The 20,179-nt window shown below is 41.9% G+C and overlaps 1 protein-coding gene across 1 annotated transcript in view; it reads left to right on the plus strand.

Moving 5' to 3' along the window:
* Nucleotides 1-387: 387 nt before the first annotated feature.
* The window catches only part of ISM1 (isthmin 1), a 28,801-nt gene continuing 9,009 nt past the window's right edge, over nt 388-20,179 (plus strand). The window contains exons 1-4 of the mRNA XM_007946383.1: nt 388-471; nt 534-773; nt 11,737-12,001; nt 17,472-17,615. Of these exons, the coding sequence (XP_007944574.1) occupies nt 388-471; nt 534-773; nt 11,737-12,001; nt 17,472-17,615 (733 nt within the window). The remainder of the gene's footprint in view (nt 472-533; nt 774-11,736; nt 12,002-17,471; nt 17,616-20,179) is intronic.

The raw sequence follows: 20,179 nt of genomic DNA on the forward strand, positions 1-20,179 counted from the left end.
GACTTGTTCTTAACTATATCTCCTGTGCCTAGCATGTGGTTGGCATTTGTTGATTGGATAAATGGATGGATGGATCTAATCAAGGATTTGGTTCCAGTCTTCAATCTAGCTTGGTCAGATTTCTTTACCCCATGGCTTTTGCCATAGAAACAAACCGTGGCACTAGGGCCACAGCTAAAGCCAAGGTGGTTAGTAGATTAAAGCTGTGAGAAAGAAGCCATAATTTCTAAATGAACACCTATTCTCCTTCAAAACAGCACTTTGTTTTGATGTGCTTTGATGTTTAATAAATAGCCCTTAACTCATTAACCCTCATAAATTTCCCAAGGAATGGGCTGGAAGAAATTTCCTAATGATTAGGCTTTTTGAAGATGGGGAAACTAAGCCATGGGGGAGGAAAATGAACTGGGAATATTATCCTGGCTTAATTTCAGCCACTGGAATATCCTTACTCCTGACTTTGATGGACTGGTAAGGGTGACTTTTTTTCCCCTTTATCATGTGTCTCCTATTTGTTTACTTATTTGTTTTAGAATAACCCCAATGTGGAAAGTGATTCCACATCAGAAACCAACTTTCCTGCCTCCAAAGAAGAGTCCAGGGATCCTCCAGATCATCAAGTCGTACACAGACCCTTCCCGAGGCAGCGATTCCGACAAGAGACTGGGCACCCTTCGTTGCAAAGAGATGGCCCCAGGTCCTTTCTTCTGGATCTGCCAAACTTTCCAGATCTTTCCAAAGCTGACATCAATGGGCAGAACCCAAACATTCAGGTAATTCTTGACAACTGGATGGTGGAAGAAAATGAAGCAATCCTTCTCTTTGTTTCATGATCTGATTCCAGAATATTTGCCTTACTTCAATTTTTTCCTTAATGCATTAATGAATCCTGCTTATGATCATGGCATTTCTAATAAGAACAGTGCTGTACTTCATCTAATCCAACATCCTTGATTTTGAGATGTCTCATTATTTTATGAACTACATGCACACACACACAAACTGCTAATTGAATTATGATACACTGGGAGGTCTGGTGGCATAGTGCCTAAGACATTTGACTGCTAACTAGAAGGCTGGCAGTTCAAACCCACCAGCCACTCCTCAGAAGGGAGACTGGGCAATCTACATCCATAGAGATACTGCCTCAGAAACCCAAGGTGGGGTTGCTATGAATCAGAATCAACTCTCCGGCAGTGAGTTTGGTTTTGGTTTGTTCATTAAAAGACATATTCTGATTTCAGAGACGTTTATATATAATGAAATTGATGAAATATGACAACTATGTTAGCTATAGGAAAGGGTCAATCTCTATGAATAAACTAGGCAAAAGTATGAACTGAGAGGCACTCAGGAAAGACCACCCTCTCTCAAATACTTTGCCAATTTGAGTTGGACACTAGAAATTCCTTCAGTAGATGACAAAGCTTTAGTTGCTCTAGAGTATAAATGACTGACTTAAAAAATATTCTGATAAGAGAAAAAGTGACAACAGGAGTTCCTGTGGGAGAAATGAACATACACTACTAAGATCAGATGGCTGAAGCACAGGGAAATGGGAACTTAGGGAAAAGGATGCCTAGAATTAAAATTGTTATTGTCGTTGTTGTTGTTACGTGCCATCGAGTCGGACCCGACTCATAGTGACACCTCCTTGGGTTTCCGAGGCAGTATCACTACGGAAGTAGATTGCCCCATCTTCCTTCCGAGGAATGGCTGGTGGGTTTGAACTGCCAGCCTTCTGGTTAGCAGTCAAGTGCCTTTAGGCACTATGCTAGTAAAATCCATACAATGAAATAGCACATTATTCATTGAGAAGTCCCTGGATAGTGCAAATGCTTAAGTGCTTGAGTACTATCTGAAAGGTTGGTGGTTCAAGCCCATCCAGGGCACTTCAGAAGATGTGCCTGGTGATCCACTTCCAAAAGGTCATAGCTTTGAAAACACTATGAAGTTCTACTCTGCACACATGGGGCTGCCATGAGTCAGAATTGGCTTGACAGCAACTAACAGCAACAATATTACAAAGCAAATGCTGGTCTGATTTGATCTTCCCAACACCTTCATAAAGTAGATGGAGCACATGTCATTGTTCTAATATTATAAAGAATACAATAGACACTTAAAAACTCACTATCATTGGGTCAATTCTGACTCAATAAGAATAGAACTGCCCCATAATGTTTCTGCTTTACAGAAGTAGACTGCCTCATCTTACTCCCATGGAGTGGCTGGTGGGTTCGAACTGCCGAGATTTTGATTAGCAACTGAATACTTTAACCACTATTCCACCAGCATTCCTTAATAGGTACTTAAGAGGTTAAAATTTGGTTTACATAAGGTCACATGGCTGGTACACAGTAGCTATGAGGTTCAAATCCAAGCTGTTGGGCTCCCAAGAATACTCACCCCACCAATCTGAGTTCAAGAGACAAACAGTTACTTGAACTGCGCTTGTACCTCCCTTGATCTTTCCCCAGAGATGGCCCCATGATGACTGAGAAATGCTCATGCTCACCTCAGGCAATCTAGTCCTTTCCCAGCTACTGTCCTCATTTGCCTGCCATCATACATTTTAGTAGAGTCCCCGTGTAGTGCCAACTGTTAACGTGCTCAGCTGCCAATCAAGAGTTTGAAAATTCTACTCCATCCAGAGTCACCTTGGAAGAAAGCCCTGGCAAACTACTTCTGAAAAATTAGCCATTGAAAACTCTATGGAGCACAGTTCTACTCTGACCTATGTGGAGTCACCCTGAGGTGGAATGGACTCAATGGCAATTGATGGTATACTTTTTAGCTTTGTTTTCAATTCTTTTCATTTGTGCAGGAGCAACTTTTCCTCATTCTTCCTTTCTGCATCAGATATCAGTTTGCTTAAAGGGCAGAAAATTCCTGAACTTGGCCTTAGAGTAATTGATGCTTAATTAAGTTAACAGTCTCTCTCTCAAGATTAAAGCCCTGTGCATGACCAAGTTTTAGATCAGGTTTCTTGGATCAGAGCTGTTTCACTCATATTACTAGTGTCAGGAGGGCTGATGAGTGTCTCTGAAAGCACAACTCAATTAGAATATGTTGACCCACTGTGCAGAAGACAAGGAGCTCTTGTAGAACACTGCCTGAGGTATTTGACTGCTAACCAGAAGGTTGGCAATTCAAAACCATCAGCTATTGCACAGAAGGAAGATGGGGCAATCGACTTTTGTAAAGATTTACTGCCTCAGAAACCCAATGGAGGTTGCTATAAGTTGAAATTGACTTGATGGCAGTGTTTTTTTTTTTTTTTTTTTTTTTGTCTGAGAGGGTGTGAGCATAGAAGACACCACATTAGGTTGAGAAACTGAGAAGTGTAAGGCCTATTCCCTCCAGTAAGTTATAGGCAAAGGGAGGAAATGCCAAAGATGTGAACTTCCCGGTACTACGTAGGACAGTGCCAGGGGGATCTTGGAGAGAAGAGGAACAGCTTCTGTTTTCCACAATGGTAAGATCTCAGCTTATGTGTTATGGATTTATGTGTGAACTGAGCAGACCAGCTAAGTAGGGTGGGGCAATGTTGATGAAGCATGCAGAAGTGAAAAATATTTTAGAGAACAACTTTGATAACCCATGCACAGAATTAATAGTTCTCATGAGTCTTGTATTGTTCTAATTGAAGAAAAAAAAAAAAAATAGAGCTTTTTGTCCTAGTATCCTTTCTCCATGGGAGCTCTGATAGCATAGTGCCTAAGGCACTTGACTGCAAAGCAGAAGGCTGGTGGTTCAAACCCATCAGCCACTCCTCCGAAGGAAGGTTGGGCAATCTACGTCCATAGTGATACTGCCTCAGCAACCCAAGGAGGGGTCGTTATGAGTCAGGGCCAACTCAAGGGCACAACAACAACAACAACCCTTTCTCCACATAGTTCTCTGATAAAGAACAAAGGATCCACTTAGGGGAAGTACAGATAGCCAAAAAAAAGGCCTCAGACATCTCCATCCTGTTGCTCAACCTTCTGTCAATCATGGTTTCATTGGCAGGAAGTAATTTATCATTGGTAATAGATTCCATGGTTCCAGGACTCTACAACCCTCAGCCCAAGGAGCTTAAACCATGCCCTAAACAGCATTAGTTTGCTTTGGCTAGCATGTTTTTTCCCAGATGTAGAACATGTCACTGTGGTGCTTAATCATGAGGACTGGGCTATTCATAAAATCGATGAACAATTACTGATGTAAAGAAAGGCCTGGTTATCTACTTCTGAAAAATCAACCATTGAAAACCTTATGGTGCACAGTTCTACTCTGATACACCTGGGATAACCATGAGTCAAAGTTGACTCAATAGCACCTGACTGATTGCTTGCAATGTAAAGTTATAAGAAAGTGCCTAGATGCAGGAGCATGGAAGCCTGTAAGGAGAGTGGGTCCTTGCTGAAAGTTGCTAACTGCATAGTGCTACACCTAGAACTAAATTTCTAGAATTTCTTAGGATCCCCCTTCTTTTTCTCCCAGGTAAATAAGTCCATCTAACAATCCCCATACATTGTTCAGATCCCATTCGAGCTTTTTAAACTGTTCCCTAAATGTTAGGGAAGAACAGAGGTACAAAAGCAGTTGAGATCCACAAGGCTGGGAGACTAGATTTCTTTTCCAAGAAAAGGAAGGGGCAACCTTAAGGTGCTGACCCTGCTGCCAACTCCGTGATGGATATGTGTGTGAACTCAGCAGAGCAGCCAGAATTGCAATTCATTTTTCATCATAATAAGCTGTTTTGTTTAACTGAATGGGAAGTAAGGAATTCTTTGGATGAGTTGGGTCTGGCTTCCTGATAGGGGAGGGAGCTGCTGGTGTTGATGGGCATGGAGAGAACTAGAGTGTAACAAGGGAGCAAAGGATCAACACAGGGAGAGGTATAAGAAGGCCACACTGAGCCATGGCGGCTCACAGCATGGCAGTCTTTCTGACAGCCCTCTGTACTCATAAAATTCAACTCCCCCAGGTGCTGTCACAAAGCTGTGGCTGCAGGTATGATACAAGTGAAAATAATTTACCCTTATCGTCTATGATCCACCACTGACATGTCATTTGTCATACTGTGGTTTTCATGTGTTGCTGTGATGCTAGAAGCTATGCCACCAGTATTTCAAATACCAGCAGAGTCACCATGGGACAAATTTCAGCAGAGCTTCCAGACAAAGATTAAGAAGAAAAAGGCCTGGCAATCTTCTTCTAAAAATTAGACAATGAAAACACGATGGATCATAAGAGATATTGTCCAATATAATGCTGGAGGATAAATCCCCTAGGTTGGAAGGCAGTACAGATTAGCTACAACAATGGACTCAAGCATGCCAGTGGTCATGAGAATGACACAGGACCAATCAGTGTTTTGCTGTGTTGTGAAATAGGGTTGCCATGATTCAGAGCCAACTTGACAGCAACCAACAACATCCTCTCTGATTCTCTAAGCTGCATACTTGGGTAGACTTATAACAGGTGAATAGTTACAATCAATGCTCTGTCTTACACTTCTTCTTCCCCTACACAGCGTGGGAACAAAAAGTTTACATCTAGGTGGTCCTTCCAAAGATGAGCTTTGGAGCACTGGGTGGGAAGAAGAAGAACAGGGTCTCTCCTATGAGGTCCTCAAATTCTTCTTGAATTATTCTTTCAATAGCAAAGACCACCACTACACCCAAGAAAATAGATTTTAATTTGTGTAGGGAAGCTTTTCCAAAGCTTCAAATATGAGTGCTAGATGTTGAAAACATTAATCCATGGGTGGCTACATAGGTAGGCAGGCTAAATGATCAGGGATGTCTAGGCAAAAAGGGTGGTGGGGGGAAGTACAGCTAGAGCCCAGATGCAGTTAAAATCATATACCAAAAAAATACTAGCCCAACACTGCCTTTTTGCCCACCGCGCAGTGAGGTCATGCCATTTCTGCTGTATATAATCACTGTGTCTGTTAGCCTTCCACAATCAATATAAGGGGACAGAGATGCAGGGGCAAGTTTGATCTGATGACCTGTTAGCACTAACAAAAGCAAAATTGAGCTGCATTTCTGGTTTTCTGTTTCTGGAAGACCAAAAAAGTAGTGCTGGTGAATGAAAGATATTTAAAAAAGAATGAAGCAGCTGCTGCCCCTGGAAGCCCTGGGCCTATTTCTGTGTCTAAGGGTACACATACATACTCACTCACACACACTCACACATATACACACATAGCACTGGCTGTTGCAGGCCCATGCACCATTGCACTTGAGTAAACTAGTTCCTTGGTGGTCTTTTAGAAGATGAAGTGTTTTCCAAAAGGGGGTGATGTTTCCATGTTGGCAACCATCGCCCCTTCCTTACAGCAGTGCTCTTTTGTTGAAATCCACTGGTTTGACACAGGGCCAATTCAGCAGAGCAAACAGCCTTGCTGGTCACTGCAGGCCCAGTCAAAGCATTTTCAGACCTTGAGTAGCAGAGTGAAGACAGGTGAAAAGGAGCATCAGTGGGTCAGCTTCCTCTGCCAACCACTGCTGGCCTCACCTCCCCCTCTCAGGCAACGTGACCCTCACCCCCCACCTAGTTCTTACTTTGGAGCTGGGGAGCTAAATAAAAATTTAACTCACCCCCTCAGGCTTGCCAGTCTCTGAAATCATTTCCTATGCTTCAGGGCTGGATGGGGATGGGGGGCGTCCAGGAAACAGTCCATATCTTCCCCAGTGACATGGCCGAGTCCATACAATGGGCACATCCCTCTTAGGCCTCTTCTTGGCTTTTAGGAAGGGATATAATAAAGACCACAAAATCTGCTTCTATGGAAGTTTTTTGGCCTCACCTAACTAAGTTGAGAGGCCTCTCTCCCAAGTAGATCAGGTCTCCAGGTTAAGACTGGCTGCGAGTTGTGGAAGTGAGTGCAGAAAACACACAACTCTGCACAAAATAGAAAGAAATAGCCTCAAACTCCTGAACCGAATCACCTTATTAAATCTAAAGCAATACTGGATATTGGGTTTGGTTTAAAGGAAAAAAGAAAAAAACTTATTCAGGACAAGTTAGGCTTGAATTTTAGAATCATTGTCTGGGTTTTTGTTCTGCAAATGATGGTCAGATTGCAAAGACAGAAACCTCTAAAATAAACTCGTTACTAGGCTTACTGCAACAATTCATAGCTACAGTAGCTATTCACAAACAAATATTTCTTTTTTCAGGATCAAGCTGAGATTTGTATTAATTTCATCAAATACACTGTACTTACTTCTTTTCTTCCATTGAAGCGGACTTTTAAAATGTTATCTAAAGCCCCTATTCCCCATCGAGTACCGCAAGATACCATCAGATAAATTGGCCAGGATTATACAAGTTGTACATGCCTCTGCTTCAGATTTTCTCCCTCTTTTTTTTCAAAAATACTTTGAAATGGCAGGTCTGGCTAAGTATGAACAAAGAAATTTTTATACCAAAGATACTGGCCCACATACCCTTAGGGACAGCTCACTCCCCATTCTGCACAGATTCTCCTTAGGCACTATTGTCAATAGTATGATCTAGGGAGTTAGACTGACCTGCTTTGGGGATCTGACACCACTGTTTAGTGGGCTAGCCTTGACCTCTGTGGCCTCATACAGGTTATTCAGCATCTCTGTGCTTCAGTTTTCTTGTCTTTAAAATCAGAATGACCATACACCAGTTGTTGTCAAGTCAGTTCTGACTCCTGGTGACCCTATGTGTTGCAGAGTAGACCTGTGCTCCATACAGTTTACAAGTCTATAACTTTCAGAAGCACATTTCCAGGGCTTTCTTCTGAGCCACCTCTGGGTGGATCTGAACTACCAACCTCTCAGATATTAGTCATGGGCTTAACTATTTGAGCCACCCCAGACCTCCATAGAATGATTATCCTGCCAACTATATGGTTGTCTGTGAGGAATAAATGAGATGATCTATATGAAGCACTTAGCACAGTGTCAGGGACAAGGTAGGCTTCTCAAAACTGGTTGTTGTTGTTATGTGCCGTCGAGTCAGCCCCGACTCATAGCGACCCCTCCTTGGGTTTCCAAGGCAGTATCACTACAGAAGTAGGATTGCCCAACTTCCTGGTGGGTTTGAACTGCCAGCCTTCTGGTTAGCAGTCAAGTGCCTTAGGCACTATGCTACCAGAGTTCCTAGATGCTGAATAATGTTCAATAACAGGGATAAAGATGACAGAGGAAACATATTAAAAAAAAATAACTTGGAATTAGAAGACTTAGTTTTGAGGCACTATATCTTACTTTCCGTACACATTAGGAACTTGAATTCTCCAGTCTAGTTTTTATACCTGAAAATTAGAACTCATTGTGTAGAAAAAGCAATCATGTTTTGGGAAAGCAGTTAGCTATGGTTACCACTTTTGTTTTTATACCTTTGGTGAATCTGAGAGACTGGGATTCCATTTCCTCCCTTCCTTATTCGACCTTATCAGAAGACTATCTTCCTGTCCCAGGAGGCTCTGTTCTCCTGAGGAAATCAATTCACTTCTTGGCAAAATTTTCTTGGAAATACAAACCAACACCCACCTAGTTCACTACTGCACTCTAGGCTTAGAGGTCTTTTGAGGGACATGCATGGCTTCCATATTCTTACTGCCATTAGTGCATTATCAGTTGCAATAGGAATTGTATTTGTTACCCTATGGAAAGTCCTTCTCAGAAAAAGAGTGAAGAGTTTGTTTCCAATAAATATCTTAATTACCAAGAAAAGGAAATAAGCTGGTAAAATTGCATAGAATCTTAACCTTATTTCATGATTTTGACAGAATTTTCCATGTTGGCACCAATTTTGAACTTTCTTTTTTAGAGCTGAGATAATTTTGCCAGAAGTTGGACTTAAGGTTTTTAAAAGAGTCTCTTTTCTTTACTGTCTTTATTCATTGTGTTGAAAAGTCTGAAAGAAACAAATATACTAAGACATTTCAATTATATGTCTTAAGTATGAGAAAGCATGTCAGATCTAGAGTCTTCATCAGTTTGGAAATATGTTGTGTTCATGCTCACATCTTCACCTCACCATGACTATTATTGCTCAAGACATCTTTGTAAAAGCATTCCTTGACTCTAAAGAACATAGAACTAGAATGAGAGCAACAGGAAATATAAAACTAATCCCCATCATTTTAGAAGTCATTGATCATACTCATTAGCTCTTTTTAATTGGGTGCCTATAAAATTTCAAGTTCAAGATTAGATTTCTTCTTTTGATATCAGTTTAAGGTTCCCACATTATTAATTCTAGGGAAGGGTGGATCCTAAAGTTTTGTTATTTTCTTTTTTAATTCAGTTGAGACAGTGACTAAAAATTAAAGGGAAAAAAGAAACCTCTAAGCTGTTAAGATTTAGTCATTGATATAGCTTTTGGAATAAATTCATATTTTGCTACTCATTGCCTGACCAGGCAACAAATCTATTTTGTTTGGATCTGAGTAGCAGTTTGAAAAAAGAGTTGTATTGACGGTAATAGCTTGAAACATGAAATTGTTTTTATTCCCAGGTTGGAGAAATTGCAGGACATGTTTTGTTTAGGCAATCCCTTTGACTCCAGTGACTCCAGTCTGAATACATATAGAATACCAAACTGTTGGGCACGTTCTCCCTTATCTCCTACCCAGAGAATGATTTCATTACCATAATTACAGGCTTGCCTGGCTCTTGACAACCTCTCCCCTCTGAGACCCTTGATAGCTTTGCAGACCATTATTGCAGCTCAGTTCTGTCTGCAGGCAGAGGGGGACAACCTTGCAGAGAGGAAGGTTACATCTCCAAAGACTCAGCATCACCTTGACACTGCCTTGCTGGATACTCCTTCTGCACTTGTCCTTCCAGGTTTTCAAATAGCAGCCAGTCACCATCTCTCTGCAACCACCATCCATTCCAGCAAACAACAATGATATAAGATGTATTCCTTTGCATTGTTGTCCTTTTTTTCTATTGGGATATCACTAAGAAGTTTTATAATGTAAAATATACAAGAGATGCTTCACAAGACTGAGATAATGGTGATGGCATGGGATAAAGCTTAAGGTGCCCTTGTAGGCATTGCATACCAGAGAAGAATTGTGCTTGGTCTGTTGTGGTCTGAGTATACTTTAAGACTGAAAGCCATACACTTGACCTTGATCTGGGCCACACAAGACAGCAGTCTGGACCCACCATCAGCTAGGTGACTTCCTTAAATGTCAAAGCCAGCAGGATTACAACTTCCTCATACTTAACACAAAAGAAAAGAGCTGTTTGTCTGAGTAATGGGCACACCTCACTGTGATTTGGCAACTCTCAGATGTTGGGTTGGGGCAAAACTAGAAATGCATCTGCCCAGTACATCTCACGCTGATTATTCGGAGGGTGTGTTTCTGATTCATTTACACATAACTCATCCAGGTGGTATTGCAAGAACTATGTGATGGCCAACTGAGCCCAATGAATCTTTTATTATGTTTTTTAAACAAGTTTCTTTTAGTTGATTGTCTCTCAGAGCCAAGAAGCTGCATTCTTCCAACCATGTAACAGACTTAAATCTGAGAACAAGCTCTTACCTTGGCTCAGGGACTATCTGCTCTGACCCTAAGGGTACAGTTAAGTCCTTCACCATAGTGGATCTGGCATGGGCTATAAGATGAGTGAAAATAATAGCCATGAAAACCTGGATCTTGAGGCACTTGTGTTTGCACACCATGTGTTTATACACTATGTGGCATAAAGCCCCAGTAGGGAATTCTCCAGCTCTATAGCAGTGTCTGTGGCCATTTGCTTTACATTCCAAATAGGAACATTCCAAGAGATTGGAAATGAAAGCTGCGAGGCTTTATACAGTCTGTAACACAATGTCATTCCTTCTGTGTTCTGTTGAGCAAAGCAAGTCACAGGGCCAGCCCAGAATTAAAGGGAGCATGAATAGACTCCATCTCTTGACAGGAGGAGTGGCATGCACATACAAGGAAGGAAAGAATTGCTAGTGCTATCAAGGCAGATAATGGACCATCAGAACCAATATGTAGTACCAAATTTATAAGGTTGTTATGAGGATTAAATAAATTAATACATGTAGAACATTTAGAACAGTGTCTGGTACAGAGTTAAAAAAAAAAAAACACAGTCAATTCCAACTCATAGTTACCCCATTGGGTTTCCAAGACTGTAAATCTACAGAAGTAGATTGCCCTATCTTCCTTCTGCAGAGCAGCTGGTGGGTTTGAACTACCAGCCTTCTGCTTAGCAGCCAAATACCTAACCCATTACACCACCAGTACTCAATAAATGTTAGGGAAAAAAAAAAAAAACTCACTGCCATCGAGTAAATTCGACTCATAGCAATCCCTCCTTGGGTTTCTGAGGCAGTATCTCTATGGAACTAGATTATCCAATCTTCCTTCCAAGGAGTGTCTGATGGGTTTGAACCAGTTTTTATATTATAATTTTTTTTTTCACTTCAGGAACATATATTGTACATATTTACTCCTTAAATCATAAGCTTCCCAATAACTTAGTAGTAAACCAGGGCCCTGATGACAAAATACCCCTAACCCAAAGTCCATGTACATCAGTGCTGTCTAGTCATGGAAGTCATTTGGGCATCCCTGGATGTTTCCCATTCCATGTTACCATGCAGTCTCAGCTTTCCTTCATGAGAGATGCAGCCATCACTCCCTGTGCTCTGTCAGACTTTCTTGCAAGGATCATACAGCTTGGATGCTGTTGGCTCCTCATTGACCCTGGCGTGTTCTGAATTCTTCAGGTCACCATAGAAGTGGTCGACGGTCCTGACTCTGAAGCAGACAAAGACCAGCATCCAGAGAATAAGCCCAGCTGGTCAGTCCCATCCCCTGACTGGCGGGCCTGGTGGCAAAGGTCCATGTCCTTGGCAAGGGTGAACAGCGGGGATCAGGACTACAAGTATGACAGTACTTCAGATGACAGCAACTTCCTCAACCCTCCCAGGGGGTGGGACCGTCCATCCCCAGGTCACCGGACTTTTGAAACCAAAGAGCAGCCAGAATATGGTGAGTTTACCACCCAGTATTATAAAATTAGTGGTGAGAATAAATGAGGATGATAAAGCCTAAAGGACACAGAGCCAAGCAAAACCCAGTTTACAGTATGTGGCATTCAGTCTTCTATAAAGCATACCTCATAAAGGCTTTATTCCACAGAAGCCCCAAGAAGGCACCAGCAGCCACATTTTTCTGGAAAGACTATAATTTTAAAATCATACCAATTATCCTAGAAGAGTTTTTTTTTTTTTTTTTTTCTTTAAGTTAGGGGTCTTTGGAGTTTTCCCTTTTAAAAAAATAATTCTTTTTCTAAAAATGAAGAAATAACCAAATTAACTTGTTTGGATTTCTTACTATAAAAATTCATATTGACAATTAATTTAGTGAAAGAAACACATCCAGCTGTTTGACATTGGTAGGAGATGGTGAAGTGGATCCCCAGGAATCTACATGAACATGTGTATCACAGGTTGTCAAAGTAAGGAAACCATGCCCTACTAAATTCCAAGAGCCTGAGCCAGGACTTTTCCTTTACCAGTATTTATAGTAGGATAGCTGAGGTAGAAAACAACTTCTAAATTCAGTGACATAGAATCATAAAAGGTTTACTCTCACTTGAATTGAGATGGGAGACAGAGTAGGGGGATTTTGGCTCCAGTCATTCAGGAACCCAGGATCTTTCCACTTTGGAGCTCTGTCACCTGTTAGGGCCTGAGATGTATCTGCTGCATGCTCTGCATCTGACTAGTAGCCAAGGAAAGAGACAGAGTCTGGAAAAGACACACACACACACACACACACACACATTCTTAACCACTTCAGCTACAGGTGAAACATCACATCTGTTCAAATTCTATGGGCAAGACCAAGTAATATAGCTCCACCTAGTTGCAAGGAAGTCTGGGAAATGGATTGAGAAAGAGGTTTGTCAAGCATCTGTCAAAGCACTATATAAATGTTCACAGGTACTGAAAGAAGGATGTTTCCACTTACTGGCAGGGTTGTTGTAGGAATTTAATCAGTGCATATATGTAAAGTAGCTGTATGGGGTAGTCTCTCACTCAATGATAGCCACTATCATCTAGGATAAATAGTGGAGGCTCTCCCAGGGGACAAGCCAAGACCCAAGTCACTTCAGTTGCCCTGACACTCCAATTAGCCCATGGAACTCCCGTTCCTTGAAACTATGTGAGGACTACTTAAAAATTCCAAGTTGTATCTTCAAAACCCAGCTATCAGGCCACTGCGTGAGGATGTCTTTCTTACCTCATTGAAGTCTTTGGTATCTCAGGGGCTGTCAAAGCACCCTATACATGTTCACAAGGACTGTTTTTTTACTGTCATTGTTGTTATCTTTGTGATGACTCTGTCATTAACATTAATTTTCTTTCTCTGAGCAATGCTCCTTGGGAGGTGGGTGAGTGAGAACAGGCCTACTATGGGAAAAAGAAGTATTGCCCTCAAAGCTTTGTCCCACAGTCAGAAATTTCCTTTCTGTCCTTTGAACATATTAAATAGAAAGTTTCCAAGAGGGACAACTTTTCCTGAATGTTCATTTGGGCTGGTATGCTATGGAGGCTTCTGGATGGTGAGCTGACATATACACTTCTTCCTAGGTTGTATCATTGCTAATTTCAATAGAAATGATTAGCCACATAACTATATAGACGTTTCATGCCTAATTTTAAGGAGCTCTGGTGGCACAGTAGTTAACTCATTCAGCAGCTAACCAGTGGATGGGTCAGCTGTTCAAACCCACATGACACTCCACTGGAGGAAGATGAGGCAGTCTGCTCCTATAAAGATTTATAGCCTTGACAACCCTATGGGGGTCACTTTGAGTCAGAATTGACTTGATGGCAGTGGGTATGGTTGGGTAATTCCTAACTTTTGAGTATTCATATAAAAAACATTTGGAAAAAATACCTTTGTGAGCATTTAAAACAAAGACATGGCAAAGGCTACTTACTGGGATGATAAATCCGTTATGAATCCTAAGTCTGCTCCCTATTAAGATAGTTAATTTTAGGGAGGATTGCATAATGTATTTGTGGCAGTTGGATCTTGCTGCTAAGCAACTACCCCAAAATGTCGAGGCGCAAAACAACAAATGAAACCTCTCTCATGGTTCTGTGGTGGTCTGAACCATCCTGCTGGTCTGGCTAGCTTAGCTGGGCTGCATGATCTAGGATGGCCTCACTCACAAAGATGGGGCCCCAGCTGGGATGTTGAGTTGTCTGTTGACTGTCTCCACATGGCTCTTCACCCTCGAGGAGACTAGCCCAGGGTTTTCACACCGTGGAGGAAGAGTCCCCAACAGCATGAGATGACAGACTCTAATGCACAAGCACTTTTCAAGCCTCAGCTTGCATCAGGTTTGCTATTGTCCCATAGGTCAAAGCAAATCACAGGGGGATGGGGAACTGGGCAAGGTGGACTGGCAGCCTAGGTTCAGCATTGGAGGGGAGTAACCAAGGGAGTAGGAATATGGGGAGAGAAATCATGGAAGTCATTTTTCAAACTATCTGCCCCAGTACTAACATTTAATAATTTAGTTCTAATAAAAAAAAAAAATTACTTCATGCAAATTCCAGTATAATATTCATATGGATTTATAGCTTCATGCTAAAATCTCAGATTTCAAAGATGATATTTCCCAAAATGCACTCTCTACATTACTGTTACAGGGAGGAAAGGTTGCAGCAGATTTCTGGATGGTTGAGGCCCCGTTGCTCTGGCTGAGCCAAGAAGGACACCACTTGGCATCATTGAATTATTTTTTATGCTTGTACCTACCTCACAGGTGACATGAACTCTACTTAAATGTGATTTAAGGAGCTTTTTCTCACTTACCCACTTCCCCCTTTTTATGGGTATAAAAACATTATAATCTTAACTTCTGACTCTTTTTTTGTTTGTTTGTTCCCTTTAGCAAAATCTGGCCTCTGTGGTGTGTGCAGGATGTGGTTCAATGTGCATGTGTGTAGATCCCACAGAAGCTGGATGCTTCTGCTGAGAAGGGTATGATTGTGAGTGTGTTTTAGACACCTCTCTGGGGTTCTCCGGAAGATCACTGGTTGGGCCCAGATCTGTGCAGGTCTGAAACAGAACAGCAACTACCCCTACCTCAGTGTTTTTTTTTTTCCCCCCCCTCTGGAAGCAACTTGTCTCTGCAGTTCTGTAGTAAGAAGTGGTAAAGAGGCAAAGGAGGCTGAAGCTGGAGAAGCAGGCCCAATTCCCTCACATAAGGCAATGGTTTCAAACATCTGCCTTGGCTATGTGGTTGGAAAATCATTTCTCAAAAGAGAATCAAAGTTTGGAAAAATTCTTTTTTGAGAGGGGGGAGAAATGGAGGGGGCTCCTGGGGAAGGGAGGTAAGAGACAAAGTTTCCCCTCAGGCTTAGGGAATAGGATACAGCCATGAATCTCCTTCTGACTCCGCTTAATGGGCTGAGGAGGCTCTGCCACTGTGTTTGCCTGAGGAGTGTTCTGAATGAACGCCATGTAAACAATGGGCTGCAAGGCTGGCAAGGGGCCCACAGTTCAGGTAGAAACATGTGTGGACAGCATTCTTGCCAAGCCTACGTAATAACAATCACATAACCTGTTATAAATGAGGCCATCCTTCCCTGTAAGGCTCAAGCATATTGCTTCATGCTTGGCATCAGCAGAGGCCTCAGGACTATAGAAGCATTTGAGTAGACCAGAAGAAATGAATGCACAGTGGAGGAACTGCAGAAAGAGGAATGCTTTAGAGATCAAGGGCTTAAAGCTGTAGCCCAACCTTTCCCTTATGGTAACTGTATGACCTTGGACAAGTCACTCAACCATTCCAAGTCTTCTTAATGTTCCAACCTTCCCCATACCTCTCGCCCTCCCAGGCACCATTAAGACCAAAAAACTCATTGCTGTCAAGTCGAATCTGACTCCTAGCGACCCCTCCTTCGGTTTCCGAAGCAGTATCTCTACAGAAGTAGATTGCCCAATCTTCCTTCCAAGGAGTGCCTGGTGGGTTTGAACCACCAGCTTTCTGGTTAGCAGTCAAATGCCTTGGGCACTATGCCAATATTTCATTTTCGCATATTGCTTATCAACTTCTAACGTACTAAATACTTCATTCATTTATTATGTTTACTAATTATCATCTCTCTCTTTCTACTAAAATGTTAGTTCTCCCAGGGCAAGGACCTTTGGAAGTTTTATTTAGTGATATATCCTACATAGAATTATGCCTGGAATATTTTTTAAAAAATAAAGTTGCCATTGACTCATGGTTACCCAATGTGTGTCAGAGTTGAACTGGGCTCCTTAATGTTTTCAGTGGCTGATTTTTCAGATGTAGATCACCAGGCCTTTCTTCTGAGACATTTCTGGGTGGACTTGAACCACCAGTCTTTTAGGTAGTGGGACTCAGTGGATGGATGTTGAATGATGACTATTTCTATGAAATGGCCAGATGCCAGCTAAAGCCAAAAGCTACAGCTCTAGGACTCATCTTAAGGATCAGCTTCATTAGGGGCAGGGACTTTTTCTGAGATTTTAGGGACTGTGGTGGTCAGTACATGGCCAGAACCTGAATCCCTAGAAGGTACCCAGTAAATACTACTTGAGAGTGATTACATTTGCAGAGCATGGGATCATGGAATAATATGTTGGGTAGTCTTATGAAAGACTATTTCTAGCTTTAATGTTATGCATTGTTTGTACCACCCCAGAACAGGGGGGCTTAAAACACCAATTTATTATTTCTGATTCTTTGGCTCAGGATTTCAGGCAGAATCTGTTGAGCAATTCCTCTATTCCTCCTAGCATTGGCTGGGTTATTCATTCAGCTGAGTTCAGCTAGCCCTGTGTGGGGCTGGAAGATTCAAAAAGGCTTCATGCACATGGCTAGTACCTCAGTTCTTCATGTGGTTTCCTTTCCTTGTAATGTCCTATAATTCACAGGTCTAGCTGGAGCTTCTTTTCCTAAAGCCACAGCTAGAAGCTGCCAGGCCTCTCAAGGCCTAGGCTCATAACCAGCACAGCATCAATTCCACTGTATTCTATTAGTCAGAACAAGTCACAAAGCCAGCCCAGATTCTAGGGAAAGGGAAATAGATAGTTGATGGGTGGATGTATGACTAGAGAGGGAAGGAACCAGTGGAGGTCATCTTTGAAAACTACCCAACATATTATTCCATGATCCCATGCTCTGCAGATGTAGTCACTCTCAATAAGTGTTTACTGGGTACCTTCTAGGGATTCAGCTTCTGGCCATGTACTGACCACCACAGTGCCTAAAATCTCAGACAAAGTCCCTGCCCCTAATGAAGCTGATCCTTAAGGTGAGTCCTAAAGCTCTAGCTTTTGGCTCCAGCTGGCATCTGGCCATCTCCAATAGTGAGATAATGGAAGTAGAACTGACAAGCTGCTTGATTGGGAAGACAAGGGGAATCTCTTGGCAAAGTTGATGACCATCTCCCTGGCTCCCTTCCAGATTCCACAGATGGTGAGGGGGACTGGAGTCTCTGGTCTGTCTGCAGCGTCACCTGTGGGAACGGCAACCAGAAACGGACCCGGTCTTGTGGCTATGCATGCACAGCAACAGAATCGAGGACATGTGACCATCCAAACTGCCCAGGTGGGTTTACACACGGGTATGGCTCTAAGTTAAAGAGGAAGCTATTAGTTTATATTTAAAAATTATAAAAATTGGCTTTTGAGATGACAACCCTTCCCTTTATAAGACTTCTGAATAGTGAGACAATAGGAGAACATTAGTTAGTTGAAGAGATAAAAAAATGAATTTTCTGAATCTTATGCATAATTGCAGTAGCCATGACTTAGGGTACAAGGTCATATGGTACTTGCTGAATTTAAAAGAGGGATTTGGCTAATTTGGACCTTTGATGTACATTTGTTTGTATCTTGAAGATTACATTAAATAGACATTCACAGTCTGATAAGGAAGCTAGGACAAAAAGCTTGATAGCCATCTACAGAAAAACCACACAGTTTATCTGCCCTGTAGTGCCTGAGAATTGCCAATGGCTCCCAAGAGAGAAAACTGGGGAAACTTGGCAATATAGTTATTATTTTGTGATTCTTTCTTAGGTTTTTTTTGTTTGTTTGTTTGTTTTTTAACTAATTGAAAACGTGGGAGCTCTGGTAGCATAGTGCCTAAGGCATTTGACTGCTAACCAGAAGGCTGGTGGTTCAAACCCATCAGCCACTCCTCAGAAGGAAGGTTGGGCAATCTACTTCCATAGTGATACCACCTTGAAAACCCAAGGAGGGGTTGTTATGAGTCGTGTCTGACTCGATGGCACATAACAACAACAACAATTGAAAACTTGATAAGAGATCACAGTGGGGGTAAAAAATAAGTGAGCCTGTCTATGTTGTGGTTGTTGGTGTGTTTGCCATCAAGTCGGATCTGACTCATAACAACCCCTGCTTGGGTTTCTATGGAAGTAGATTTCCCAACCTTCCTTCCAGGGAGTGGCTGGTGGGTTTGAACCACCAGCCTTCTGGTTAGCAGTCAAATGCCTTAGGCACTATGCCACCAGAACTCTTGAGCCTGTCTATAGCAAGGGTTTTCAAACTATGGCCCTTGGGCCAGGTGTGGCCCATGGCTTGTATTTGCATGGCCTACACATTTTTAAAGCATTGTTAAAAAACAAAAAGAAGAAGGATATGCAACCCAAACCATATATGACCCAAAAACAAAACCAGACTCACTGCCGTCAAGTCGGATCCAACTTATAGCGACCCGTTCTTGGGTTTCTGGGGTGAAATCACTACGAAAGTAGATTGCCCAACCTTCCTTCCAAGGAGCGGCTGGTGAATTTCAATGGCCAACCTTCTAGTTAGCAGTCAAATGCCACAGTCACTATGTCACCAGAGCTCCCTATATGACCCACAAACCATAAAATATTTATTATCTGATCCTTTATATATCTGTGTATTGCCCATTGCTGGGTAGAATACAGCCTAAAACAATATCTTTGGTTCATCATAGAAACTACACATTCTAAATGGCTTCATTGGAATGAAACTTTAGTGAGAAAATTGGACCTTCCACCCCAGACTTCCTTGTAATAGCCCTTAAATCTTCTATTTTCAAATCGTGAAGCCAAGATTTCAAACTAAAAAGAAGTGGAAGAGCAAAGAGGTCCCCAAGGAAAAAGAAGGGTCAATTTGGAATGAATGTGTGTTAGCAGAAATGATATATGTAGAAAGTGATGGTGACATGTAAGAAGTGGCAGTCCTAGCTCCATGCCCACCACACAAAAGGATCTCAACAAATGGAACAACCATCAGGGTGCTTTTCATGATCTTTCTCATGCTCATCATGATGAAGGTGAGGTCGTTATGGAAACTGGTAGTGTGGATGAGATTTAGATAGGTAGAAATTAGTCAATCAATCAATATGAGGAGGAAAAGAAAATGAAGGCAGTGAAGGAGAATATAATGAATAAGCAGAAGGAGGAGGAAGACAGAGAGGAGGTGAAGGAGAAGAAGGAAATAAAAAATGTTGATAAAGGAAATCATGAAGAATAAGATTTTAGAGTACTTATGTATCAAGCACATTTCTAAGAGTATTATTTGATTCAATCTTCATGTAACTTCCTAAATATGCATTATTATTATTGTTGTACCCATTTGACAGCTGTGCAAACTCAAGCACAAGTGCTTAATATGCTTAGAGTCACAGAAGCTACAAGTGATTTATGTGGAATTTGAAGGCAGAAGGTCTGATTCAGGGGTCTATGTTCTTAATCATTAAGTTCTCCCCTCTCCACCAGCAAGATGGGTATCAGGGTTCAGCCACATATGGATATAGATAGCATATAATGTCAGGGTATTTGAGACTTGCCGTGTGTCTTCTTCAAGAACTGGCACCCAGACCCAAGGTGTCTTCTCAGACTCATCTCTGCCACCATTTTGAATGTTTCCTTCTCATTTTCTCTCACCACTAAGAATGGTGTGGCCAGCAGCCCTGTTCATGCATGTTCCTGGTCTCTATCTTTACCCTATTTCCATCCTTTCTGTTTCTGTCCCTGGTTCCAGTTTTTCAGGTCTCCCTTGCAGCATGAAGGATTTTCATTTTGGGGATCTTTTTCTTATTGGGCTTTCTTCATTCTCAACCCTACTAAAGAGAATCATGGGACAGAGAAGGTCCCACTGGCCTGGCAGATACTA

Source organism: Orycteropus afer, unplaced genomic scaffold (assembly GCF_000298275.1).
Source record: "Orycteropus afer afer isolate SDZICR_OR568_19922 unplaced genomic scaffold, OryAfe1.0 scaffold00158, whole genome shotgun sequence".
Classification (NCBI taxonomy): domain Eukaryota; kingdom Metazoa; phylum Chordata; class Mammalia; order Tubulidentata; family Orycteropodidae; genus Orycteropus; species Orycteropus afer.